At 39.3% G+C, this 26,226-nt stretch overlaps 5 protein-coding genes and 1 long non-coding RNA gene across 9 annotated transcripts; 3 read left to right on the plus strand and 3 right to left on the minus strand.

The window, feature by feature from the left end:
* The first annotated feature begins 269 nt into the window (after positions 1-269).
* gla (galactosidase, alpha) lies at positions 270-6,622 on the plus strand. 2 transcript variants are annotated; one of them, XM_038699367.1, is made up of 7 exons: positions 273-532; positions 2,014-2,188; positions 2,954-3,128; positions 3,452-3,543; positions 3,889-4,050; positions 4,829-5,026; positions 5,259-6,622. In XM_038699367.1, exons 1-7 carry the CDS (start codon positions 372-374, stop codon positions 5,586-5,588), a joined length of 1,293 nt encoding a protein of 430 aa, XP_038555295.1. In that variant the 5' UTR covers positions 273-371; the 3' UTR covers positions 5,589-6,622. The 2 variants fall into 2 exon arrangements, with proteins under 2 accessions (XP_038555296.1, XP_038555295.1); XM_038699368.1 differs by lacking the exon at positions 3,889-4,050 and having other exon boundaries at positions 270-532.
* rpl36a (ribosomal protein L36A) lies at positions 6,399-12,181 on the minus strand. The gene is made up of 6 exons (XM_038698978.1): positions 12,087-12,181; positions 9,593-9,674; positions 8,752-8,857; positions 8,597-8,664; positions 8,381-8,503; positions 6,399-6,479 (listed from the first exon to the last, which is right to left on the minus strand). Exons 1-6 carry the CDS (start codon positions 12,179-12,181, stop codon positions 6,459-6,461), a joined length of 495 nt encoding a protein of 164 aa, XP_038554906.1. The 3' UTR covers positions 6,399-6,458.
* Positions 10,068-20,705, plus strand: btk (Bruton agammaglobulinemia tyrosine kinase). Of its 2 annotated transcripts, none has more exons than XM_038699365.1 (18): positions 10,068-10,213; positions 13,725-13,883; positions 14,038-14,142; positions 14,781-14,862; positions 15,064-15,189; positions 15,300-15,364; positions 15,449-15,636; positions 16,216-16,278; positions 16,419-16,473; positions 16,603-16,682; positions 17,026-17,153; positions 17,263-17,334; positions 18,426-18,597; positions 18,773-18,992; positions 19,200-19,264; positions 19,659-19,777; positions 19,945-20,102; positions 20,223-20,705. In XM_038699365.1, the coding sequence occupies exons 2-18, from the start codon at positions 13,743-13,745 to the stop codon at positions 20,292-20,294; spliced, it is 1,911 nt and encodes a 636-aa protein (XP_038555293.1). In that variant the 5' UTR covers positions 10,068-10,213; positions 13,725-13,742; the 3' UTR covers positions 20,295-20,705. The 2 variants fall into 2 exon arrangements, with proteins under 2 accessions (XP_038555293.1, XP_038555294.1); XM_038699366.1 differs by lacking the exon at positions 10,068-10,213 and adding an exon at positions 10,304-12,155.
* On the minus strand, positions 14,717-15,626 carry LOC119888681. Its single transcript, XR_005441921.1, has 3 exons — positions 15,540-15,626; positions 15,054-15,219; positions 14,717-14,852 (listed from the first exon to the last, which is right to left on the minus strand). It is a non-coding gene; the product is annotated as an uncharacterized LOC119888681 (long non-coding RNA).
* A 227-nt stretch (positions 20,706-20,932) lies between the features above and the next one.
* On the plus strand, positions 20,933-22,919 carry timm8a (translocase of inner mitochondrial membrane 8 homolog A (yeast)). Its single transcript, XM_038699372.1, has 2 exons — positions 20,933-21,151; positions 21,825-22,919. Exons 1-2 carry the CDS (start codon positions 21,041-21,043, stop codon positions 21,984-21,986), a joined length of 273 nt encoding a protein of 90 aa, XP_038555300.1. The 5' UTR covers positions 20,933-21,040; the 3' UTR covers positions 21,987-22,919.
* On the minus strand, positions 22,475-26,226 carry zgc:101583 (uncharacterized protein LOC494104 homolog). 2 transcript variants are annotated; one of them, XM_038699371.1, is made up of 6 exons: positions 26,144-26,226; positions 25,729-25,861; positions 25,066-25,122; positions 24,654-24,744; positions 23,924-24,084; positions 22,475-23,801 (listed from the first exon to the last, which is right to left on the minus strand). In XM_038699371.1, the coding sequence occupies exons 2-6, from the start codon at positions 25,859-25,861 to the stop codon at positions 23,167-23,169; spliced, it is 1,077 nt and encodes a 358-aa protein (XP_038555299.1). In that variant the 5' UTR covers positions 26,144-26,226; the 3' UTR covers positions 22,475-23,166. The 2 variants fall into 2 exon arrangements, with proteins under 2 accessions (XP_038555299.1, XP_038555298.1); XM_038699370.1 differs by lacking the exon at positions 26,144-26,226 and having other exon boundaries at positions 25,729-26,117.

A 26,226-nucleotide genomic window follows, 5' to 3' on the forward strand; every position in this document is an offset into this window, starting at 1 on the left:
ATAAAGTGGTGTTTTAAATGGGATTTAACATCCCACTTGTACAAACAATGTTATATATAAATAATATATGGATATTGTTGTAATTTTGATGTTGTTTGTAGTTTCAGTTTTAGAAATCACGACTCGTGACATGTCATGTCAGCTGACTTCTCCTGTTTTCACCTGAACCTGGGCGCTTCCTTGTTTGTAGTAAAGGAATAAATGCGAAACGTCATTGGACAGTTCCACGCGCATTTTGAGTTTATTGGTCCAGATTTACGTCAATCATCCAGGTGGGGTGGGCTGAAACGTTTTACATGAGGAAATAGATCCAAACGCAAAAACAGTCGATTATTATCGTTGTTCGAGAAGTGTCGAGTTTAAAAATAAAAATGTACAGAGCTGCGTTTCTCCTCGCGCTCGTCTCTTCAGTCAGTCCTGCTGCGGACGCGTTGGACAATGGGCTGGCGCTGACACCCACAATGGGCTGGTTGCACTGGGAGAGATTCTTGTGTAATATCGACTGTGACAAGGACCCCGATAACTGCATCAGGTAAGAGACAACAGAGGTGTCAGAGGTGATCCAGCACTGTCTGACATGTTTGTGAGCTAAAACACAAGGAAACGTACTCAAGTACCACATATCAAACATAGCATATCGTCCATTGAATTGTCTGTGAAACGATCACATAAAAGTGATTCAATATGAATGAAAGCGCTTAAATATAGTGCAACGAGTCACGTGGGATTTTACCGACCGTACCGGAAGTGATATATTGAAAGCACAAAAGTGTAGTAATTGTGGTAATTAATCTATAGACGCACATTGGATTCACAAAAGAAAGAAAATCCTTACCTAACTAATTATTCCGTTGTGTAATTATTATTCCATAATTATGACATCTATCTTGCAGCCTAATTATTTTTATTTCATAAAGACTGTATCAGAAGGAAAGAAAACTGGATCACAAATGTGATTGTAAAAGCACTGGACGCATTTGATAAGGCAGTGCTATAATGCCTCTGTTTAAATTTGCCTTTATTTGGTCTTTGGCTTGAGGCACTGGGAGATATTGATGTGTGATGTAATGACCTAAATTGTAAAACTCACTCTTTATAATCAAGGGACATAAACGTCTGCACACATTTCGTGGAGTTCAATCTGTAAGGTAATATGGTAACCTATGTACAGGGACAGACCAGATTAATTGAAAAAACACACCGAAAATAGAACATTGATCTCAAGTAGATCAGTGTTTTACCTTGTAACCTTCCCAATGCTCCCAATATTCCCTACAAGTCAAAGTACCAGGTTTTTCTCACAACTAATGATTACTTTTATAAGTGATTAATCTGTTGGTTATTTTCTTGAGTAAATGATTCATAGTTTTGTCTATTAAAATTTCTAAATGTTAGAAAGAAATGCCAATCCAGAGCACAAAATGACTTCTCCAGTCCAGTTCACAAGATATGTAGTTTACCATCATGGAGGACAAAAAAAAGCGGCAAATCTTCAGATTTGAGAAGCAAATGGTTTTTATTTGCTCCAAAAATGATTTACCCAATCAGTCGATTATCATAATAGTTGCAGATTAACTTTCTTATGATGGACTGATCAATTACATGACTAATGATTGCCGCTCTAGTCATAAGTGTCAAGTTTTTTTGTTTACGGAGCACTTCAGAAGTAATGCAAGATCCTGCTCTGTGTTTTATTTTAGGGACATCTTGTTCAGTCAAAAAACTCCCCCAAAATCCTCTATGCTGATTAGTGAAACACATACAATGCCTCACTTCCTGTGCACAGCAAATGTTTTGTTTCTTTTGCCCAGAAAGGTCAACAAAACGTTGCAAACACCTAATGTCAGCCTGCAGGTTGAATCAGTCGACAGTGGAAAAACAGAAAAACTGGCATTTGTTTTTAGGAAAATAACATGTATTTGTGTCTGCCATATTGTTCTTGCACATGACATTGAACACTGGCATCTAACTGATACTATCAGCCCCACCTGTCTCCTCCTGTTGCCCTGGCAGCGAGCGTCTGTACATGCAGATGGCAGATGTGATGGTGAAGGAGGGCTGGAAAGAGGCCGGTTACGAGTACGTCTGCATCGATGACTGTTGGCCCTCCCACCAGCGTGATGCCCAGGGCCGCCTGCAGGCAGACCTCAAAAGATTTCCGGGGGGCATCAAGAAACTGGCCAACTATGTGAGTATAAAAGAGGCTGGATGTGTATATACTATTAATGCCATAATTCCTCCATAGATATCAAAGAGAGAGGGGTTCAGATAGACTTATGGAAATATTTAAATTTCACTAGCTGGAAGGAGCAAAATGAGAATATGTACTATAGTTTCTATTATGAATGGTATACACAGTTATATATTGGTAAACTATGTAATGTTTAAAACATTTTTCCCACAGATGTGATTCCACGAAGTGCCGTGTTAACAGATATGTGGTGCAATGCGTCTAACTTTGGAAACCTTTGGGAAATACAAACTTTGGGAAAGCCTGGTTAAAAACTCTAGAAGTAAAAGTGATTACACAGTCAGACTACATATTCATTATACATCCATCTGAGCCGACCAGCAGTTATTTACATAATGAAGGGGGAAAGGACCAGATGTGGAACACGGGCCTCAGATTTCATACCGGTGGAAATTCAGCACCTGGAGCCAATAGAGGAATATTGTCTTAGGTAGGAGTAAGCTGTCGTTCCCCCTCTCTGCTATAGTCACAGTGGAGAGGAGCTCGCTGTGACAGGCTGAGTCTTACACAGGCAGCTAAAAGGCGATGTTCACCAGGAAAGGGCCCACTAAGGTAAAAATGTGTCCTGGCACAGAGGCGTCAAGTTTCTAGCTGAGCAACATCGCCACCTACTGGCACTTATCCAGAACCTGCCCAGAACAGAACTGCAGTCAGTACTTGTATTAACTAAATAAAAATTTATTTTTTTCTTCCTGTTTTAAGGTCCATTCTAAGGGACTGAAGCTGGGTATCTATGCAGATGTGGGGAAATATACCTGCGGTGGATACCCAGGCAGTCTGGGCTACTATGAGACAGATGCTCAGACTTTTGCTGACTGGGATGTGGATCTACTAAAATTTGATGGCTGCTACATGGACTGGACCCTTTTGGGAGAGGGTGAGTTTTTATTTATGAAGTATAATTTAAAATTATTTGATTGATGCTGGTCCCCACATAGGCTGTCAACTCAGTCCCTGATTATTGCTATGTACTTCACCTAAAGCAAATGTTACTTTACAAAGCCCATTGATATATATACAGTACAGTAGGTAAATACGCTTGATATGTTCACATGACTTAACTCTAAAATTACATCTTTATCAATGTTCTGGGTCCCTTTTTCTAATTCTCCTCTCATGCAGACCCTTCATGGACAACTAGAAAAGGTGTTGTATGGGGTTTAATCTATCTATCTATCTTTATGATTTGTTCTGGTTAAGGCTACGTGAACATGTCGAAAGCACTGAACAAAACCGGAAGGAGCATCCTGTACTCCTGTGAGTGGCCTTTGTACGAGTGGCCTTATCAACAGGTGAGACAGATATTGTTTGTTTTTACCCCTCTTAAATTAGAGCTGCAACAATTAGTCGATCGACAGAAAATTAAGTGAAAGTGAATCCCTTTTTAAACTAAGCACTGTAGCACTGAACATGCTTTTAGTTATTTTTACAAATTCTGACATTCTCTAGCCAAAACAATTACTTGATAAATCGCAATAATCAGTAGATTAAGTGAAAACGAAAATAATTAGTTGCAGCCCCACTTTAAATCTCAATATACATTATCATGTCGGGTTTATTTTCCAAGATTCTACCCACACAACGGTAATTATTAATGATTATCAGCTGCATAATTAAGAGCACTTCTGTGTCTGCAGCCCAACTACACAGCCATTCGTGAAACGTGCAACCATTGGCGCAACTTCGCTGACGTGTATGACTCATGGAGCTCTGTCAAGTCCATCTTTGACTGGACTGCTTCTCATCAAGACATCATTGTCCCCTCAGCTGGACCTGGGGGCTGGAATGACCCCGATATGGTCTCTACTCGAGCTCTTACATACACTCCTCTCTCTGACCTCCAACTAAGCATAGAACCAGTGGCCTTCAAGTGCCAAGCTGTTTAATTAGCATTTTAAAAACCTCATTAATTCACTTGAAGACAGAGTGCAAATTTGTTTCTGAACTGGAGGTCCACTGGCACTTGTAGGAATAGTTTAGCATTTTGGGAAATCAAGTTATTGTCTTGCTGAGAGGAAGATAAGAAGATTGATACCACTCGTAGTCTGTACAGTTAGTATGAAGTTACAGCCAGCAGCTGGCTGAGCTAGCTTATCACAAAGACTGGAAACAGCTAGCCTGGCTCTGTCCAAAGGTAAAAAACCACAACACATCATTTTTACACTTTTGGTACAAATAAAGATGCAACGTGTGAATGAATTACTTTTAAAAGTGTTTGTAGGTTGATTTTGTTACTTTTGGACAGAGCCAGCCGAGTTTTTTTCCTTGTTTCCAGTATTTGAGCTAAGCTGCTGGCTGTTACATTCCTGAGTAGTATGGATCTTCTTATCTAATTCTTGGCAAGGAAGTAAATGCGCATATTTCCCCAATATTGAACCATTCCTTTAAAATGTCAATGCCTTAGCTGAGGCTCTTGTATTTACTTTCTTTATTTATATAGCTTATACATTTAAATTTCGGTTATCAAACGGTAGATTCAGTAAAAATAAAGTAGGATTATTTGTGTTAAAAACCCCACACACACTTGCAGTAAGACTGAATTTACCTGTTATTTATGACTTTGGTCCATTTCTCTAGCTCGTGATTGGGAACTTTGGCCTGAGTCACGCCCAGCAGGAGTCTCAGATGGCGTTATGGGCCATCATGGCAGCCCCTCTTCTCATGTCTAATGATCTGAGGGACATTTGTCCTCGCTCCAAGGAGTTGCTGCAGAACAAACACATCATAGCCATCAGCCAAGACGTACTGGGCAAGCAAGGATACCGCACTGTCAAGGTGGGTGGGGAGGTGACGCAAAGCAACTGGCAGCCTTTATGGAATATTTAGTTTCTATTTAGAAATGCTTAATGGTCACCTTGGAAGGGTCTGACACACAAACAAAGACTTTTTAGTAATTATCTTAATGAAATCGATCAATGCAAGTGACATTTATGTAGTAATGGCAATTGTAAGTATGGAACATTACTATTTTTTTATTGTCAAAGGAATAAAACAACTTGCTCTACAGGTGGACAATTTTGAGGTGTGGGAGAGGCCTCTGTCGAAGAACAGACTGGCTGTCGCTGTGCTAAACATGTGGGAGATCGGTGGTCCCCGAGGGTTTGTCATCAGAGCAGTTCCTGGCTGGAAGATCTGTGACCCCCAGTGTAACGTCACACAGATCCTGCCTCAGTACAAAGAAATGGGTGTTCAAATTCCACAAAGCAAAATGGTTTTATCTGTCAACCCTTCAGGCACCGCTCTACTGACTGTCACTCCCATCAGTAGCGACTTTAATAGCCTTCACAAGCTGCACTGGCAGGACACGTCAGTCCAACGCAAGCGCACCATTTTGTAGCGGTGTGGGCGATTATGCACTTTTGCTGCCTACACTATAAAATTGTTCTTTTAAAATTTTAGTTTCTAAATGTAATAAAGGGGGAAATGTTTTAGTCTATAAAGTCTGCTTTAATACCACAAGAGGTGGACAGATGATACCGAAGGTAGTTTCACAACACTGTGCAGGAGCTTCTTTCAAACAGTATCACATGACTGACAGTATCTGAAGCTTCAAACGTTACTGGTGCTTCGGAGAACGCTTCAGTTTGACAGTTTCAGCAAATGAGTGGGATAAGAAATTACTGATGTACATAAAATATGAAAAACTGAAAATATTCCATCCCAATACCATGTAACAAATTTTCTCAAGTTATATAAATTGTGACTAAGAAATGACAAGCCATGAAGTTTGAAAACATGATCCCACCACAGTAGTGACCAAATTACACTGAAAGCAAAAGTATTATCCAAGCTTTCTGCACATCGATAAATAATTCAGCACTTCTGAACAAGTTTAATAGATTTCTTCAATTTATTGCATACATAAGACAAACTTAATTTGGTGGTGCTCCAGCCTTAGAAGGGCTACTATAAGTTTTACAAGCCACCAGGTGTCCCCGTTTTCTCAGTTTGAAACCCCAAAGCTTCAGGCTTCTTCTGTCCATCATGACAGTACGGTTTCATCTTGTTAAATAAGTCACTGGTAATTGTTTTTGCACACTTGCTGTGAAATGTCCAAACTAGGCTGCTAATAGGTCAAATTATGTTGATAACAAAACATCTGACAAGTATTGTGAAACAGAGGTAAAGAAGAGGCCAAACACCAAAGTATGTTTTCAGACATTTATTGAAAATAGTGACAGCTTCCTCCAGAAGACGGAGCCACAGTTTAGAACTGGATGACCTGGCCCTGTAAGAGAACAGATAAAAACCTTAGTTAAAATGATGCTTAAACATGTTGTCAGTGATGTATGGTTTACTCTAAATGCTGCTGGAAATGACTGATTATGAATTTATGCATTATATTCAAATAAAGATGGTTTTGAAACAGTCTCCATATTTGTCATCTTACTCTGATCCTAACACTTTGGGTCAGTGTGGCACTGTAGGATGGGTGGACAGGAGTTCACTATGAAAACTAATTAGGCAAATATGCTATATTAGGTGTCCACTCATCCTATTATATTCCACCCTCAGTCAAAGTAAGGTCTTCCACAAGCTCATCCTTATGAAATGATGCTTTAATTAAAGAATTGCAAATTTCTCTTCAACCCTTTGTGGGGCTATCAGGGTTCATGAGATAACTGCTTAGCAGCAGTTCTTTGCATTTTACGATTATGGTGCTACAGGAATCACAATTACACCAAATTATGACCCAATTTTCCCTCAAATTACATCCTTACTTGACCCTTCCTTACGATCAGTTCACAAGCATTTATGGTTAACAGTAATATTAGAAGCTACAAGGCACTTAAATTATGTGAGGGTTTACACTGCAAGTATTGACACTTAAAAGTAGTTCTAGATTCACTGCAAAATTAACACATTTGCATTATAAAGCTGTCTAGGACACTTGCTACAAAACCGGGCATAATGCAGATTAGACCAGGCCAATCTGGGCCATTTCCTTAATGTTTACAGCATGTTAATGTGGTATTGACTTGATGTAAAATACCATATCATCATGTTCCCCCGTGTTGGCAAATTAGACCAACATTTTGGTAACCGATTTTTCCTCTACACGGGATGTCAACATGTCTAATTACTAAAATTCTAAACAAACTGTCAGCAAAATAGTTTAAGTTAGTGGATTGAATTTCATTGTTCACATTATTTAGTCTCATTGTATTTAATCTCATGTGAGCTGTATGTAATGTACACTTTAAAATGCAGATCAAATACCACTGACAATTCCTATTACATTCAACGCATTTCACCCCACAAATAAAACCCTGGAAACTTGCTATTGACAGCAAAATGACGCCTTCCATACATGTGTCAGGTACAATATTTGTGACGCAAGACTGGTTCAATCAATTCCTCATTCTCATGGACATGTTTCCTACACATCTGATCCTTCCTCTGCATCATGTTTCAGAATGTGAACCAACTTTAACAGCCACTATTGTCAGAATAGGGTTATATTGTCAAACATCTGTCACTCAAACCTCATTCCTCAATGTTTGTTCCTGCCTAACATTGTCAATTTTTACAACTTCTGTGGAAATGTTTAAGCATAAAAATTCCACACTCACTAGTTAACATGCAGAAAGTTGTGTTGAATAAAATTCAAATTCTATGCTCTAAAAGAAAATCCAACTGGGGTGCCGTTTACCTCCTATTGTTACATATTTTACCTGATATTTTGTCAGTGATCCAGCAAAACCTAATAAACAAAATCTAACATTAGATGTAAGTTTTTGGGATCATTTTTCATAAATCATTGTGATGTCCAGCATAAAGTGAGCAGGACTTTCAAGAGATGACAATTTCAAACCCATTGTCTGACAAGATGTGAATGTTTTTGTGGCCATTTCTTAGATCCACAATGTGTTTACTCAATAACCCTCTACTGAACATAGTGAATTAAAAGTGAGACAACCTTGCATTCACAGGTTGATCTAGATAAATTAGACAGAGTTAACCACGGAGAATCCAGGATGTGATTTTTGGTTGCTGTGCATAGATTTGACTTGAGACTTCAAATTATACAATTCTGAAAGCATTCAAGCGCTTTGAGAAGTACCCATAAAGCAGTGCACTGTACGAAGGCACATGCTTATGTTACCAAATAAGATCTACAACGCTTACCTTTCTCTTCTTGTCACCACCCAACTCAAAGTGCTTGCATCTCTTGATGGCCAGCATTCTCTTGGATCTGCAGTTGGGCTCCACACACTCAAGTCTCAACACAATCTTCTTTGTAGTCTTAGCCTAAAAAGACAGTATATCATTGGATCCGATTTCACAACAGAACTGGTGCAATACTTGACTTCAGATAAACCAGAACTGGAAAGCTGAGCATACCTTCTTTCTGAAAATGGGCTTGGTCTGACCACCATACCCGCTCTGCTTTCTGTCATATCTCCTCTTACCTGCAGAACATGTACAGTTCAGCTACATTTCGTAATACAGCTCATTTCACACAGTATATAACAACTCATTAGCATGGGATTATTTACCCTGTGCATAGAGGGAATCCTTTCCCTTCTTGTACTGGGTAACCTTGTGGGGTTGGTGCTTCTTGCACTTCTTGCAGTATGTCCTGCGGGTCTTCGGGACGTTCACCTGGATAGCACAGAAAACAAAAAATTAAGAGATTAGCAATACACCTGATAGGACTGAAAATGTGTGGCAATTTGCTAAGTTAACCATATTGATATCCAAAGATAGTGAATGAAAGCCTCCGTCAACGGGACTGGTTGATAACTGTTAACAGTTAATTTGCGTTATCAAACTAGCTAAGGTTAGCTAAAACGTTACGTGAAGCACAAGGGGACGTTTTTCCCCCCCCCCATTTCAGACTGTCGATACCGTGTCACAATGGCACACTGAAAACCTACCCTAGTAGACGAGGTGTTTTATCATTTTATCCGTACGCGCTACGGCCAGGGTAAAGGCAGCTAACGTTAGCCGACAAGGTACCATGTTAGCATTGTAGCTATTTAATGTGAAGTCAGTGCGAGATTTATGTGTAAACTTGTGTCACAGCAACAATGCAAAAACTGACACGACAGTTGTTTGCCATAAATTACTTCGATTGACATTTAACCATAATTTTCCTTAGAACAAAGGCCGGTTAGAGTGGAGGTATGCTAGCAGCGGTATTTCATCACCAACACAGCAAGCATTTCTAAATCACTATTTAACGACGTAAAATGTGCACAATATGGCCAATATTGCCATCACTATGTGTGTCGAAACCTTGTTAACACGTATGATTTAACTACACGCAGAAATGATTCCTTAATCTGCAAGATTGAGTTTGATTCTATAAAGTGTATTGGTGTAGTAATTTCATACCATGGTGGCGACCCGATGCAGAGGAAAAGAGGAAGGTCGAGGCCGGAAGGACTCCCTAATGTAGGCCTCAGCGGTAAACAGCCTTTACAACCTGTACAGACTGCCCCCTAGCGGCGGGATGTTTCAGGAGGCCAAAAGCTTCAAAGAAACAAACTAAACTAAACAGCTCAAAGTTTAAGGAAATGCAGGGAGTTATAAATTCAGTATGTGTTTAACACAATGAGCATACTTTGTAATGTCTGCAGAAGTTTTCAGTTTGAAGTTGTTTTATCTCTTGTGCCTGCAATACTCAAACTGGCAGCAGACTGAACAAGAAATCTCCTCAAATAAAAGTGCGTGACTTTAACTATATGCCATATACAAATGTGGACCTGTGTTAATGTTTAGTCTGCTTAGGCCTTTCACCAAAACTGTCCACAGGGCTAATATGAAAATGAGCAGGAAGAAAAAGGGGAAGTAAGCGGAGTCGATTCCTCTCTGTGGGTGGGTTTAAGCTTCTTGCATCACAAAGCAACACACATTTTATGGAAGGCGAGCAACTGAGGCAAAGGTTCATGCCACCACTTCAAGCCTCAGCATCTGCAGTTGTATGTCTGATGCTTGAATTTTCTGGGTCTCTGGGTAAGTGACAAAGCTCTTTGAATGTAGGCTGTAAGGTCGAGAAGTATTTTTAGGCATTAGTTCACCAAAGTATAACTGGTAAAGGCAGCTATGTGAATGCATTTCATTTGAAAGGCTATAGACAAAAGCAGTAGTGAGTAATGTATACATTTGTGCAAGTACTGAATTGAAACCCACAGTTTTTATGCAAATCCTAAATTAAGTGTGTACTCACCAGACACTTACATATAAGTCAAATAATAGTGACATTATCTGCTAATATACACAGATGTCATGCTCAGTGTTGCATGTTGTATTTATATTTTGTATAGATACATCTTGCAGCACTAGAGTGGTTTAGATGTATGGTGGGGTTATAATCAGATAATGTTTCAAGTGGTTACCATATTAATCTACACATGACAAATTATTTGTTTGCTGTGAATTAGTAAGAACATGATATACAATAACAAAAAGTGGTTTCCCTAAAATGTATTTGCATCACAGCTAATTCTCATTCCACATTACATTTGTTTATTCTGAAAATGGACCTCCACAGAACACCATATGTTAAATTGCTGCGGTATCTTAACATGTGTGGGAGAGCAATTCTTTGTGGTTAGTCTTAAATCTTATCACTTGTACTTAACATCCTTGTCACTCTCTTTTTCTCTCACTGTCTCTTTCTTATACACCCAAACACACACACGCACACTTTTTTTTTTTTGCATTTACCACTTATCTCTCAGGAAACGTCAGGAAAGAGAGCATCTTGACAGGTTCCTGTGTAACCAAGTCGTCTCTGGTTGTGCTTGCTGTGTCATACACAGGGGATATTATGCAACAAAATAAATAACTGCATTCTAATTTAAAAAAAAACACGATCATTAGTGTTCATAACTTCTTGAATTCAAGCCTTTTCATTTTAAAATATGTTGCAATACCCTGCATGCACGGAGGTAGTGACACAGTTGGCAACAATTATTGGTTATAAAGATCAGTTGCCCATCACTCTGAAAGTCAGAAATATAGGCTATTAAAATATGTGTTTGGTTGTGATTGGTGATTCTATGACATTAAAACAGTTATTTAGAGGATACATTTTTGCTACTTTTGAGTTTTGGGTTGCGGAAATGTGTGCATTTTTTAAAAATATAGTTTTTGAGCCCAATTTCTTAACAGACAGAGTCAAATGGCACCCAATAACACATAAGCAACTGAAAGGATAAACATTAGAAAGTGAGAAAAAAACATGTCTCTGCTAAATGTAAAAGCGTTGTGGTGTCATGCAGAAGTGAATTCTGCGAAATTTAAATAAGCGAGTACTGTACATAGTTGTCAGCGCGTAATAGCATGAAACACAGATATGTGAGAAGGAAATTAAATCCCATTTGATAAAGACATAAAGTCAAGTTTAAGTGCTGCAGGGTGCTGGGTTTCTTCTCTATTCATATTGCAGTACAACACTGATGCAACTTCCCTATGATATGCCTGTCAGCTACCATTAGTCAACTGTCCTCAAAAAAGACCCAAAAAAATCTCCTTTTGGTAGCCATGATACAGTGAAAGATAGACGTACAGTTTCACTCGACTGGCTCCAATCGATCACAGTAAAAGAGAGGAGGGATGGTACACTAGTCTTTTGATTATCTACAGAGTTTGTTGACCTCTACTCAAGTTAGTGATGTGAGAAAACACTAGGTGGTGACGCATGAGGAATAAATAAATGTTTCACAGAATGAGGAACTAATGCTGTCTGCTCATGACGGCACAAACAATACCAATAGGTACTGTCAGTCTACTGTGAAGAAATGTCACACTCCTGGTTAGCGGGGAGCAACAGAAGCTTCTGGTAACGTTACAGTTAATTCAGATGCTACAAGGAAGTGCTCACCAGCTGAAAATAGGCTGTGCAAACGCATCTGACAAAGAGTAACAATTAGCCTTCAGCTGTGAGACGAGGGTGAGTTTCAACATCCGATAGTCCATATTTCACCTGGCAATATGACACTATGATTTTAGTGCATTGTGAACTGTTGTTGAATTTTAAAATAACATGTTTTTTAGACATTAAAGCAAAATTTTTGCTTAATAGTTATCGGTTGTAACAAAAGCTGACCCTGCTTTCCTGTTTCATAGTAGGTATTAAGTCAACACACTGACCTATCACTGGGCAAATTAGTCAACATCTCATTTCAATTTATTTCCAGTATTTGTGGCGATTCTCTTCCTGTACTGCCAGTTATTTTTGAATGAAACATTCACCAACTGTATATAGTGAACTATGTTCCATATAGCTTACTTCAACCTTAACTGTCAAGACATTTAGAGCTTCTGTTTTTTTTGTGTTAGGAATGTTTGAGTGCTTTTATAGACATCGTCCTCATCCCTTCACACTCATCTCTGACCCTCTCCACAAGCTCTGGCATCAATACAGAACATGTCTTGTTTTGGAGTTGCAAGTTTCAGTTCAGTACTAGCGGTTAATAGGTGCTGTAAACAAAACAGAACAAGCTGTCATAAACTAAAAAGAGACATTACATCGCAGGTAAAATGTAACTGTCTGTGTGTGAGTGAATGTATGTGAGAGAGAGATGGGTAGCCTTGTGATTGTGATTGTTGTGATTGTGAGATATTTTATCTGATGACTTTGCCAGAAAACTAATTTCATTTAGATATTTTTTCTGTAAGCAATGCACACATTTTATGTGTTGAACCTAAGTTCAGGTTTACTTTTCTCATTAACCGGGTTGTTGGATCATAAAAATAGCGCGCACGCGTGTGTGTGTGTGTGTGTGTGTGTCTGCATAGTGACAGAAGTTTCCTTACTAAGCCAGTCAAATTCATCTACATTTATATGATATTAAATATACAATCACCAAAATGTTTAGATTGCAATTGAGTGTGTTTTATCCGACAAACCTTCTCATATCACAACCATCCAAGAAGTGGGTATGAAGTGGAGGAATAATGCCAACCCATCATATTAGGAATACATAATCAACAAGGGATTTGGTGGACAAACTTATCCAGACTCTCTTTACACAGTTTTCTACCACAAAAGCACTTGGGTCACTGCGCTGGTGTGATGATGGCCAAGATACAGTAGCTGAGGGAAACAGATGTTGCTGGCAGGAAAAGCAGGGCTTATGCAAACTACAGCTAATCACATGCTGATATGTGCTCGTACTCTTGCTGCATGTCTCTACATCTCTTTCCAGATCTATACTTTTACACATTATAGTGGCACTTCTCTGACTCTATGAAGGTTGTCTGTTCAAATACACCTTTCAAAGGAAGAGAAAGCACTGGATTATTAAGAGTGAAGTGACCCAAATGGCTGCCTTGTATTGCTAAGCTAAGCACAGTCTTGGCGAGTCAGTCACAGCTCTCAGCAAGTTACAGCTCTCAGCAAAGTGTTTACTGTCTGAGTCGAGGTGTGAATGTGCTGTTCACTGTTGTTCTGTCACAAAGAAAAGTAAGAAAACAAGCTGCCTTACAAAAGTATGAATTATTCCTTCTTCCTGTGTAGATTAATCCTGACTGAATCATGTCAGAAATTATACTGGAAGAAATCTTCATTAAACGATCTCAGCAGAAGAAGAAGACCTCTCCTTTGAACTACAAGGAGAGATGGTTTGTTCTCACCCCGGAAAAAATATCCTACTATGATTTTGATCCTGACAAAGGGGTACGTACGTATATGGAACTACCGAAATCCTTTTTTTGAGATAATACCACATTTGTCTCAGACTAATGTTTAATGGCAACCTGAAGAGAACTGTGCAGCTACATGTATCTGTTTTTCCTGGAGTTACCTCACTGTTTCCCCATCTGTGAAGCAGAAGCGAAAAGGTTTGAGAGGATCAGTTGACCTAGAGAAGATCAAGTGTGTAGAGACGGTCCAGCCTGAGCCCAATGCCCCGCAAGAGCGCACATTTGCATTCCAGGTAGACATTTTTGTCAAATTACATGTCTAATAGAGAGGGACTCTTACGACACCGCCTCATGACAATCAATTACAGACCAGCTGCAACAACATGTAATATTCCAGCCACCTTAAACTCTTGCTGGTCTAAAATCAGGACCAAAAACATTTCTTTTCATTCCTACCTCTATGCTCGTGTGGCAATGGTAGGCTTGTAACATGAGACCAAATGTTCTCCTTGGCAAACAAAAAGTGTTCAATCCTCCAACAGTTATTAATGTGAAAGTCCATTGTTAAGAAGTGAAACCATGTCTCACACTCAAATGTAAAACTAGGGGCTTTCAGTGACCATGCAGGTGTTGCCATTGCACACGTACACAACATAAGGTAGCATGAAAAATGTGCCTGTCTGGTGCTTGCCATAAAAGAAAACTCCCAAGTGACAGTTTTTAAAAGTTTCTGTATTGAATTGCAGAGAATATGATCATACACTAGAACTGTAATAATTTTTTGCTTCCGTCACACTAATCACAATATATTCTGGTATCACATTTACTCAGCTAGTAACTTAAGAAATAGCAAATCACCCAATGCATGGAAATGCTGTAATAGACAAACTTGACAAAACTGCTGATTTCGGTGTTTTTTTTTTTGCCACAGATCGTTTATGATGAGGGGCCGCTGTACATCTTTGCAAAGACAGACGATGTCCGTGCTCAGTGGATAAAGAAGCTGAAAGAAAGTTAGTATACAAATTTACAAAAGTATTTGGTGTCACAGTATCTCATACAGTATATGGAATATTAGACCATATCTTAATATCACCAAGTGCCTGCACAACAGAAGAGCTGGGTGCATATGCAAATGCAATGTAGATTCAATGTAAATTTCCTGTGTATGTATTCGTGTGTGTGTGTGTGTGTGTGTCCATACTTGTGCATAGTGGTGCGCTTCAACAAGGATCTCATGCAGAAGTACCATCCTTGCTCCTGGATGGATGGGGTGTGGCTGTGCTGCCAACAGGAAGTTAAACAAGCCATGGGTTGCAAGGTGCTGGATAGTAAGAACGGTGAGAACAAGATTCCCTTTGGCCTAAAACCTGCAACAATCCACAACTAGACTTTAGCCTACAGTATTCCTAAATGATTTCATTCATAAATTAAATTATGTCACCCATAGGCTTTACGTCTAAACCATCTCGGCGAAGGGGATCTAGGAAACCTCTTCCTCCTACCCCAACAGAGGTATACATGCAGTTCCTTTGGAACGATATTCACTGACTACAAACAGCCATTTTTTAATGATACATGCACTAATCTTATCTTCAGGAGAAGCCTAGTCGGCCTTTACCTCCACAGCCTCCTGAGCAACCTACCCGCTCTGTAGGCATGACTGTCATAGCAGAGTATAATTACACACCCTTGACACCCCACGACCTGGAGCTGAGGAAGGATGAAGAGTACACCATCCTGGAGATGTCTGATGCAAACTGGTGGAGAGCCAAAGACAAATATGGGTGAGATGAGTGAGATGAAAAACAAATAACGCAAGAGGCCTAACCGCTAAAAGAAAATCTATTCATTTTTAATATGAGATTAAAAATACACTGGCTACACGCTAATGACTCTCTGGTGAGAATATACAGCAGATCCTAGATGGACATACAGGTCAGACCTGCATCCACATAAAAATAACAATGGGAAAAGTGCTGTGCAAAGAAGCTCACTGCTTGTAAAAGGGAAAGTATTCATTGAGTCATTTGGAGAGCATATATTAAAATGAATGAAAACAAGATCATAAAGAGCAGGAGTGAATATGTATGGATGTCTTTTTACTGTATTTTACCAAATAAATTTTCTGGGCTACTTCTTCAGGCCTTGTGGCATATAAATAAGAAAATAAGAACATTTTATAGCATGATCAGTAAAAAAAAATATTTTAATACTGACCATCTATAATTTGATTACAATTTGCATTTAGAGTTCTAGCAGTATGAATTTGTTTATGAAACACTACTGGACGTTGGTGAGCGCTTCAGTGTCCAGCCAAGATGCACATCATTAATAAAGACAATATGTTTTGTTTTCTGTTGCAGAAAAGAGGGATACATACCTAGTAATTATGTTGTGGAAGCAGAAAATGGGCTAGAAAGATTTGAGTGAGTATGGGTACTATCGTTACTACTATTTTTATGTTAGCAGATTTATACTTGGTAAAGTTCCTTGTCTGTACATTAATGTATGTTTGATTGCCAAAGAAATAAATGCTGCAAAAACATGTTCACATTTATTTTCACAGCTGGTATTGCAAGAATATGAACCGTAGCCAGGCAGAAAAGCTGTTGAAGACTGAGGTAAACTTAATAACTGACATTCACAATTTCATAGGACGACAGCCTGAACATGTTTGTGCCCCTTCAAATTAATAAAACATAGATGGACCAAATTCAACTTGAAATATACACTTGTGTGTTGTTTTCCAGAATAAAGACGGAGGCTTCTTGGTCCGGGACTCGAGCAAGGCCGGGAAATACACAGTGTCTTTGTTTAGTAAGGGTGGTGGGTGAGTAAGCTCAGAGGTGTTGAACCCTGCGGCATGGTGCACCATTTTTATTCTGTATCCTCTGACTTCAGTCATGCACGAACGTATCAAAAGAAGAACTGTTTGTAATGAAAGCGGAAACAGTGGGCCACAGAGGTAGAGAGATGTAAATTATTCATGCAAAACCTGGACTAATCTGCCAGCATAACTTTATCATCGCAGGGCTCTAAGACGGAACTGTGTTGCGGATAACGCTGAGAAGACATTAACTACTCATTGATACATGACAAATGATATGTACCTGTGTCGATGAAAACCTGTTGACTAAATCTACTTTATGTTACTGATCCTATTCTCTCCACAGGGAAACTGGTGGGAGCTGCAGACATTATAACATCTGCACGTCCCCACAGGGCCAGTTTTACCTGGCAGAGAAGCATAATTTCAACACCATCCCAGAGCTCATCAACTACCACCAGCACAATGCAGCAGGTTAATACAGTGGCACACATACAGGATATGAAAATATAGAAACAGTCAAACATCAAAAATGTTGACCTTACAGGTGATGATGTGGTTTTGTTATTATTTCCCTAACAAGGGATGGTGAGCAGGCTGAAATACATTGTGTCTAACCGGGCGCGGCCTCCATCAACAGCAGGGCTTGGCTATGGTAAGAGTATGACTTCATCAGTTTGACTTGACTTGCAACTAACAATCATTTTCATTGTTGATGAATCTGTTGATTATTTTCTCGATTAATCAATTAGTTGTTTGGTCTATAAATATCATGATTGGTCTATAAAATGTCAGAAAATGGTGAAAAATGTCCATCAGGGTTTTCCAAAGCCCAAGATGAGTATGGAAAGTGGCAGGGCCAGCATGACGCTGCTAGATGGTTGTTGACTTTTTTACCTAAAAACTTAATCAAGCCAATAAATGGATTATCACAATAATTGCAGATTCTTTTAATAGTTGACAACTAATCGAATTAATCATTGCAGCTCCAAATTGTTAATCATTAATTTAATAGTTGACAACTAATTGATTAATTGTGCAGCTCTAACTTGTTAATCACAATGTCTGGTGATTAAACTGATGACTGATTCGAAACCTGTGTGTGGGTGTGTGTGTGCGCGCACACCAATTCTTTGAGATTGTATTAACGCTGCATGTATTAACATAATGATAATTTGTTAATAGTGTTTTGGAGCACAAGCACATTTGTCCAGTGATCGTGAAAGGAAATATTTGACATATTGGGGAATATGCTTATTTGCTTCCTTGCCAAGAGTTAGATTAGAAGATTGATAATATTCTCATGTGTGAAAGGTAAATATGAAGCTGGATATATCAGATTAGCTTAGTTTAGCATAAAGATAGCAGGAGGATCAGCTAGCCTGGCTCTGTGCAAAGGTAACAACATAGTATATCTTATTTATTTCCTCTGTACAACCACTTTTTTGTATGAGTCCCTTTTTTGTACGTGCATTTAATGAATCAAATTCAATGTGTTAAATACAAGGCTTCAGAAGTGCTGGTAGGCAGATTTTGTGAACTTTGGACAGTCAGGCTAGCTGTTTCATGATAAGCCAAGCAGCTGCTGACCATAGCTTCATATAGACATCATAATGGCATCAGTCTTCTCATCTAACTGTCGGCAAGAAATTGAAAAGGCATTTATCCCAAAATGTTGAACTATTCCTTTAAAGTAGATGCTACAAGTATAGACATGGTCCTCCATTTCTCTTGTCTGCTCTGCAGGTGTGTGGGAGATTGACCCCCGTTACCTCACCTTCATCAAGGAGCTTGGCACTGGTCAGTTTGGAGTGGTGAAGTATGGAAAGTGGCAGGGCCAGCATGACGTTGCCATTAAGATGATCAAAGAGGGCTCCATGTCCGAAGATGACTTCATAGAAGAAGCCAAAATCATGATGTAAGCAAAACTAAATGAGTCTGAATTAGGAAGGAGACATAATTTCACAGCTGAACTTATAAAAATGATTTTGTGCGTGAGACTAACTGGTGCACAGGGAAGGGGGGTTTCTCTAACTTAAGCGATGAAAGCTGACTCATAATACTTCATTTGCTTCTCCTTTTGCTCAAACCAGGAAGCTCCGTCACGAAAACCTAGTCCAGCTGTACGGCGTGTGCACCAAACAAAGGCCCATTTATATAGTGACAGAGTTCCTTTCCAATGGCTGCCTACTGACGTACCTGAAGGAGGGCTTGAAGCAGCACCCAACAGCTGTCCAGCTCCTAGAGATGTGTAAAGACGTCTCTGAGGGCATGGCCTATCTTGAGTCGAAGCAGTACATCCACAGAGACCTGGTGAGAGACATTGTTACACTTAATGATAATGATAATAAACTGTATTTATATAATACAAAAACTAAGAACAATAGTATCAATAAAACAACACATAGAATAAGCAATAAAACACAAAACACAGAAATAAAAGATAGCAGTAAAGATAAAACAATAAAAATGGTGTGAGAAGATATGTATTTAAATAAACAGAGTTTGTTTTGTCCTCAGGCTGCCAGGAACTGTTTAGTAGATGGCAATGGCACCATCAAAGTGACTGACTTTGGACTGTCAAGGTAAAATACTTCACATAAATTATAGGATACTGTGGTATATAGGGTATTACTCTACTGTAATGCAGTACAATTTCTCCTTTCCAGGCACTTTTCTTTATCTGTGCTGGTTTATACTTTGACTCCACTACATTTATTTTACAGTTTTAATTACAAGTTACTTTACGATTTTACATACAAATGAAAGCATGAGTAATAATTAGCCAATAATATATGACGTATAATAATATATAATAACACTCACAGTGGACATTCCTTCTTCACACTGAGTATGTTTGATTCATTCAGTACATTTAGAACTTTTACCTGTAGGCCTACAGAGTATTTTTACATTGTAGTTTTTGTACTATGACATTTTAAGTAAAGTATCTGAATACTGCTTCCACCAATGCCTTAGGTATGTCTTAGATGATGAGTACACAAGCTCAGCAGGTTCCAAGTTTCCTGTTCGCTGGTCACCTCCTGAAGTTCTCCTCTACTGCAAATTCAGCAGCAAGTCGGACATATGGGCATATGGTGAGTAAACACAACTTACAGTATGTTTTTCAATTCTGACTGCCCATTCTCTACTGCATTTCTGGTTAGTTATTATAAGTGTGTCTAAATGTCTTCACAAACTAGGAAATCACTGTATTAAAGCAACATAACTATTGTTCATCTCATTAACTTTTCTGTATCCTTAGGGGTTCTTATGTGGGAGGTGTACACTTTGGGAAAGCTTCCATATGAACGTCTTAACAACACGGAAATAGTGGAACAGGTGTCCCGGGGCCTGCGCCTCTACCGCCCCCAGCTGGCCAATGAAAAGGTCTACAACATAATGACAAGCTGCTGGTTTGATGTAAGTGAATGTCTTTTGTGTTGCAGGCCTCAGTAGAGATTATGTCAATGACCCTGTGCAGAATGTATAAGCATATTTTCTGAACACTGATCTCACAGCTTCTCTTTGTTTTGTTTTCAGAAAGCAGATGAGAGACCTGCCTTTGAGGAGTTGGCTCTGACTGTTCAGGATTTGCTGTATGAGCTCCAATAGATATCAAAATAACTTAATAATAGATAACAAAATAACACAATAACACACACACACACACACACACACACACACACACACACACACAGTGTAGCATCTCCGTATGTCCCTAGAAAGTTAACACAGTCATTAAAAAAGTTGAACATCGGATTGCACAGCCACACTGAGATCCTCTGTAATGTGAATATGTGTCACTATAACTCAATTATTAGAATAGCTGCATTTTTAGAAGTACCTACTGTCCTACAGACTAGCAATTTCAAATATGTATATTTTATTGGAGATTGTTGTATTCTGTGTATTGTATTATGTGGAATCATTGTAAAATGTAGACACATTTGCATGTGGAAACAAGCTTTGTGAGAAAATATCTATTGCACAAATAAAAGCCAAGTATGCAGGGCTTTGAAGTGACTGAAATGTGAAATGAAAATGTCAAAACATCTGATTGAGCTGTTGTTCTCACTCTAATCAAATATGAAATGTGTTTTAATGCAACGACACTGCCTTTGCATAAGTTTGTATTGGCTTTATTAGTTCAATTAAATAATATATTATTCATTGAATATGGCTGTTACGGAAACTTACGTTTGTATGATGACGAGCGCCTTCAGAAGAACGTGCTCTGTGATTGGTTGAAGTACTTCCTTTTTCCCGTCGTCCATACATACACGTGAAGGTCAGCAATAGAGCCATAAAGAATTCATAATTAGGAATATATTACTTTTAGGACCTCTTTTTAGCGAACTATGGACGCCCAGGGAGCGACCGCAGACCCTCAGCTTCAGCACTTCATCGAAATCGAGTCTCAAAAACAAAGATTTCAGCAGCTGGTGCATCAAATGACTGAGGTTTGCTGGGTAAGATCAGCTTTAAGCTAGCAGCGCAGCTCTGCAAGTTGCTTGTTAGATATTTGTGTGTAACTATAACTGATAGCTATCTAGCTTGTCTTATATGAACAGAAACGTGTTTTATTTGCTGTTATAAAAATAATGGTGTCCGAATTAATTAGGTAGACCCATTGGTGACCCCAGCACTCCGTATGTCTCCGGGATTTTAACGTTACATAGCATTCCCTACGCAAATCCTAAGGGAGGAAACGTAATTTGTTTCCACTTTTCGGGCCTCTTGTTTTCCAGTGTTCGTGATCCTAGAGATTTCTACTGTCTTACCTGAACGATAAAATGTTTGCACAACAAGTTTAAATATTTCCTTCCTACTGCGATGGCCACTAACAACCCAAGAGCAACACGTCGGTGTTTAGAAATGTTGGATTTAAACATTGTTTTTTTTTGTCTATGGAAAACATGGCATTATACCGGCCTGAGTAAAGACATATGTAAGATCACGAAAATACATTTGGGGACGTAGCCTGCTGCTGTAACGCTTCTAAAATACAGTAACACCACCCTTTAGTGTTTGCAATTTCAACGCTATGTGACCTTATGTACTACTACTTGTAATACCTTGCATCAACCGTTGCACCTTGCATCAACCGTTGCACCTCGCCTGAAGTGGTCTGTCTATCTCTAGGAGAAATGTATGGACAAACCCGGGCCAAAGCTGGACTCAAGGACAGAAGTGTGCTTCGTTAACTGCGTGGAGCGATTTATCGACACCAGCCAGTTCATCCTAAACAGACTGGAACAGACTCAGAGGAGCAGGGGCGGCTTCTCCGAGGCCATATCGGACTAAAAACGACTCACTGAAAAGACACATGGCACGCAGGCAGTTCCTGCTCTGTGAGGAGGCTGTTTGGAAATGCAGAACTGTCTCTTCAACTGGAAAAAGTGTTACTTTTCATATAAGTGCCTGAGGTTAACACCATGGATGGACTCATGCAGAAGTCAAGGGTTTTATTTGTCCTCCATTAAGCAGAATATGAGTGTTACAAAGTGTTAAGATTCTGGTCTGTTGTCAAGTCAGTCCACTGATCAAACTGAGCTGCGTTAATATCCACTGATGTAACTAGTGGGTTTGCAAGTGTGGGAGACAGCAGAAAGACGGATGCATCTGGGACATTCAGCTTGCCAGCTGTTTTTGACAGCCACAAGGACCACGGCACACTCTGCTGTAATGTAAGAGAACCAGTGCCCATGACTGAAGAGGTTCAGGACTGTACATATGCAATAAACAAAATGCCAGATAATTCTGTCTATCTTTTGGAATAGTGTGTATTTAAGTAATGTTGTAATTATGTTTTAATCAGCAATATCAAACACACAAACTACAGTTACATTAGATATGTTACAACTTGGCACATGTTGCAAATTCATTTTTATAGGGTAAGAACAATCTTTGGTGCTGTTTTTATATAATAATACTGAGGTATTACAGGAACTCATCAGAGGAATTATTCAATCTTGTTCATCAACAACATGTGATTGAAATGCATTCAGGGCTAATCACATTTTCTGGCTTTACAATGAGTTGCAATATATTACATTTTTACAATAAGGTTAAAAGTGCAAAACTATGAATAAGGTCATTGTTTTCAGTAACAGAAGGCAGGTAATAATTTAGCTTATACAGGCTAATAATATTCAACCTTTACTCAATATACTGTAAAAGAAAACACACAGCAGTGCAACAGACATTCCCATTGATAAAAAACATACTACCGATTAACATTATGTTCTGTCTTTTTTTTTAACCAGAGGAAAAAGATGTGGCGGCTTTTTATATAAAATCCAGTGTGCTGACATTAAGCTCACTTTGGGCAACTTTGTTCATCCAATGCTTACTGCATTGTGTAAAACAGACTTGAAATTCAGATTTAGTAAACTAACTTGTCACCTTGTAAAACTGTGATGTGTATTAAATCTTCAGAATTGCAATAAGCAATTTAAAGTAGTAACAAGATTATTGGTCCTAGTTAAGGAGCTCTTTGGTGTGTACCCCATCCCCCCTTTGAGCCTCCTTCTCTGGGCAGCTTCATTTCATCCTCTGCTTGGTTGTCATGGCTAGGAAGAGCCACATAAGGCTGGTGCCCCCATGGAAAGCCCTGAGGGCCCTTCCTTAGGTAGAGTGGGAGGGAATCCAAGCTAAATGTAATGTCCTTGAAGGCATGAAGGAGGAATATCCCCAAAATGATGGTGAGGAACCCACTAATTGTTCCCACTACTCCGTCAGTGGTCATACGCAGCCACTCCTTGAAGAGGATGGCTGAGCAGGCCATGACAGATGTAGTGAAGAAGACGTAGTAGATGGGAGTAACTAAGGAGGTGTTGAAGATGTCGAGGGCTTTGTTCAGGTAATTGATCTGAACGCTGACACAGATTACCAGGCAGATGACTAAGGACCAGAACAAGGGTTCCTTCAGCACTGCTGTCCCAGCAAACAGCCCCTTAATGCCAATGCCCAGGCCCTTGACACAAGACACAGAGAGGGAGCCGATCACAGAGCAGATCAGGATGTAGACCATCACATTCTTCTGTCCAAACCGTGGAGCCACAGCAAAGATAAGAACCAGGCTGCTTCCCACAACGCACACAGCAAACACAATGAAACCTAGCGGAAGCATTCAAGAATTTGTTAGTATCCTGAAAAATGTCCATTCAGCCATTATGAGTTTGGGATTCAGTTTGCACAGCACGGTTAATGGGATCACACTGATGAAGGGCTGGTCCTACCTGGGTCTCTGAGCTTCTCAGCCATGGCAGTGAGGGAAGCAACCTCCTCTTCCTGCGGGGCATGGATCACCATCACTGTGGAACCCAAGACGCAAAGCAAACAACCAATCTTCCCGTGCACGTTCAGCCTCTCATTCAGAAAGTAAGAAGAGAGCACGGCACTGGAAGGAAAAACAAATGATGCAGACAAAGATAGTTAGCACAAATGATGCTATTACATATTAAAAGGCAATGTCTGGTGGTTGATTTCCAACTAATATTACTTTTACATTTTGAGGCCAATCAAAAAGACTGAGAGGGAAAAATTACTCTTGTTGAGCTGCTCACAATGCTTGTCCACAATAAGGCCCTATCCTGTGATAAAGGGTAAAAATATTAATTTAATATATTAGAGTATTTACATCACCAGGATGGTGTATATGAGACCAGTCCCAAAATAAACAGTCAATGGCAATGTTCATTGTAATGAAGGAACATGCCACCCAGTGCAACAGTGTGACTCACAAGTGTTTTTTTGACAACAACGGAGGTCTACACCACAGAGGAATAAGCTATATTAGGCTTTGGCTTTTCATATAATAGTTGTTAGTGGGACCAATTCATTGTTAGTTTGGGTCTTTTCATGGGATTTATTGATAATAATAAAAAATGAATATCACTTATTTCTGATATCTTTATTTACTTATTTCTCTTATCTTCAAAATAAAACTGGCATGACAAAGACAATTACCTTACAAGTACACTCAATGCTCCAAGAGGAGTCACCAGTGTGGCCGGAGCAAATGCATATGCAGCAAAGTTGGCGGCCTCTCCAGCTCCCACTAGACAACACAAACATGACCATCAGTGTCATATTAATAGCGGTTTGCAGCTGTTTAAACACTGAAAATGTATTCTCTTCCAACCCACATGTGCAAATGTGCTCTTTGGAAAATTGTTCACTTCAAAGATATGGTGTGGGTGTTGCATCTACTGCTGCAACGTCACCAGCAAAAAATACCAAACCCACAGGAGCCTCCCCTTGAAAAACAAAGACCCAATGTTTCTGGAGCATGGCTGGTGAGCAGCATAACCAAGTGAAAAGAAAACAGCTGACCATGTCAACCATTTTGCAAAATTAAGGCTGTAAATCATTAACTTACTTGAAATTAGTCCTGCCCACCACAGCCATTCTTTCAGGTAAGCATACCCCCCTTGACCTGTGACATACAGAAAACAAAACTGGATTATATTGCCAAGTAACAGTTACGGGTTTCTTGCTTAAAATAATTCCTCACTGATTTTAAATTGGAGGATCATTAGCTTCTTTTACCAAGGCACATCTTAAAAAAACTTCTTTAATCCCAATAAAAGTCCTGTTTAGAGTTATTGGTCATTCACTTCTACTTTAATTGAGTAATTAAATACTCCACTGCCTTTCAGAGGGAAATACGGTACTTTTTATTCCACCACATTTATCAGACAGCTACAATATATAACTTTAATATGACCATCTTATAAAATATGATTCAATGTTGTAGATTAAACTATCCATCAATTTATAAATTAGTTGAAATCAGCAACACGTCCACCAGCTACAATAGCAAACTGTTTCTCACACAGCAATACATCAGTACTTTAGATACTGAGAACTTTTTGATCATGACACTTCCATACTGCATCCAGTTTGAATGCAGGACTTTTAAATGTAGCCTTATTATAGTATTATGGTACTGTCAGTTTATTTCTTTAGTACTAAACTAAAGGTTTAAATAAAAGTGTTGAGTAAAAAAGAACAAGTTAAAAACATTTTTAATAAAGTTTACCTGCTCGCATTGAACCCTTGCTGGCCAATCGCAGCAGGCCTTTCTTCTTCAGGATGAAACTTGCGCCGATAAAAGCGCTGGAGCTCACAGCCAGTGAGAGACCGATGTAGAAGTCCAAACGGTTCACTTCCATCTGGAATATTGAATAACACAAAACGTCGTTCATACGCTAAAACAAATGAACTTCTGTGAGAAGCGAAGCTTTCGACAACTTTTCAGGAGCAACAGACAACCCATGTTTAAAATCACATGATAGGCTGACTCTCTCTTTCGACGAGGCTAAAACTAGCTTTTTAGACTGCTACAGATGTCAGCAAATCGGAAGCAAACTACTTCTCTCTCTAAGTTTTGATTTAGATAATTCTATTTCACTATTTAAATGACGCTTGGCGTTACAGTTTGCGAAATGTTTTACCTCTGCTGTCACGTCAACCCCATTCGTCGTCGTAAACTGACTCCAGGAAGTGAAGCAGCTGATTGGCTGGCCGTCACCCCGGT

This window comes from Micropterus salmoides, unplaced genomic scaffold (assembly GCF_014851395.1).
Source record: "Micropterus salmoides isolate LMB-PRFRI ecotype aquatic unplaced genomic scaffold, ASM1485139v1 Ms_hic_scaffold_5, whole genome shotgun sequence".
Taxonomy (NCBI): Eukaryota; Metazoa; Chordata; class Actinopteri; order Centrarchiformes; family Centrarchidae; genus Micropterus; species Micropterus salmoides.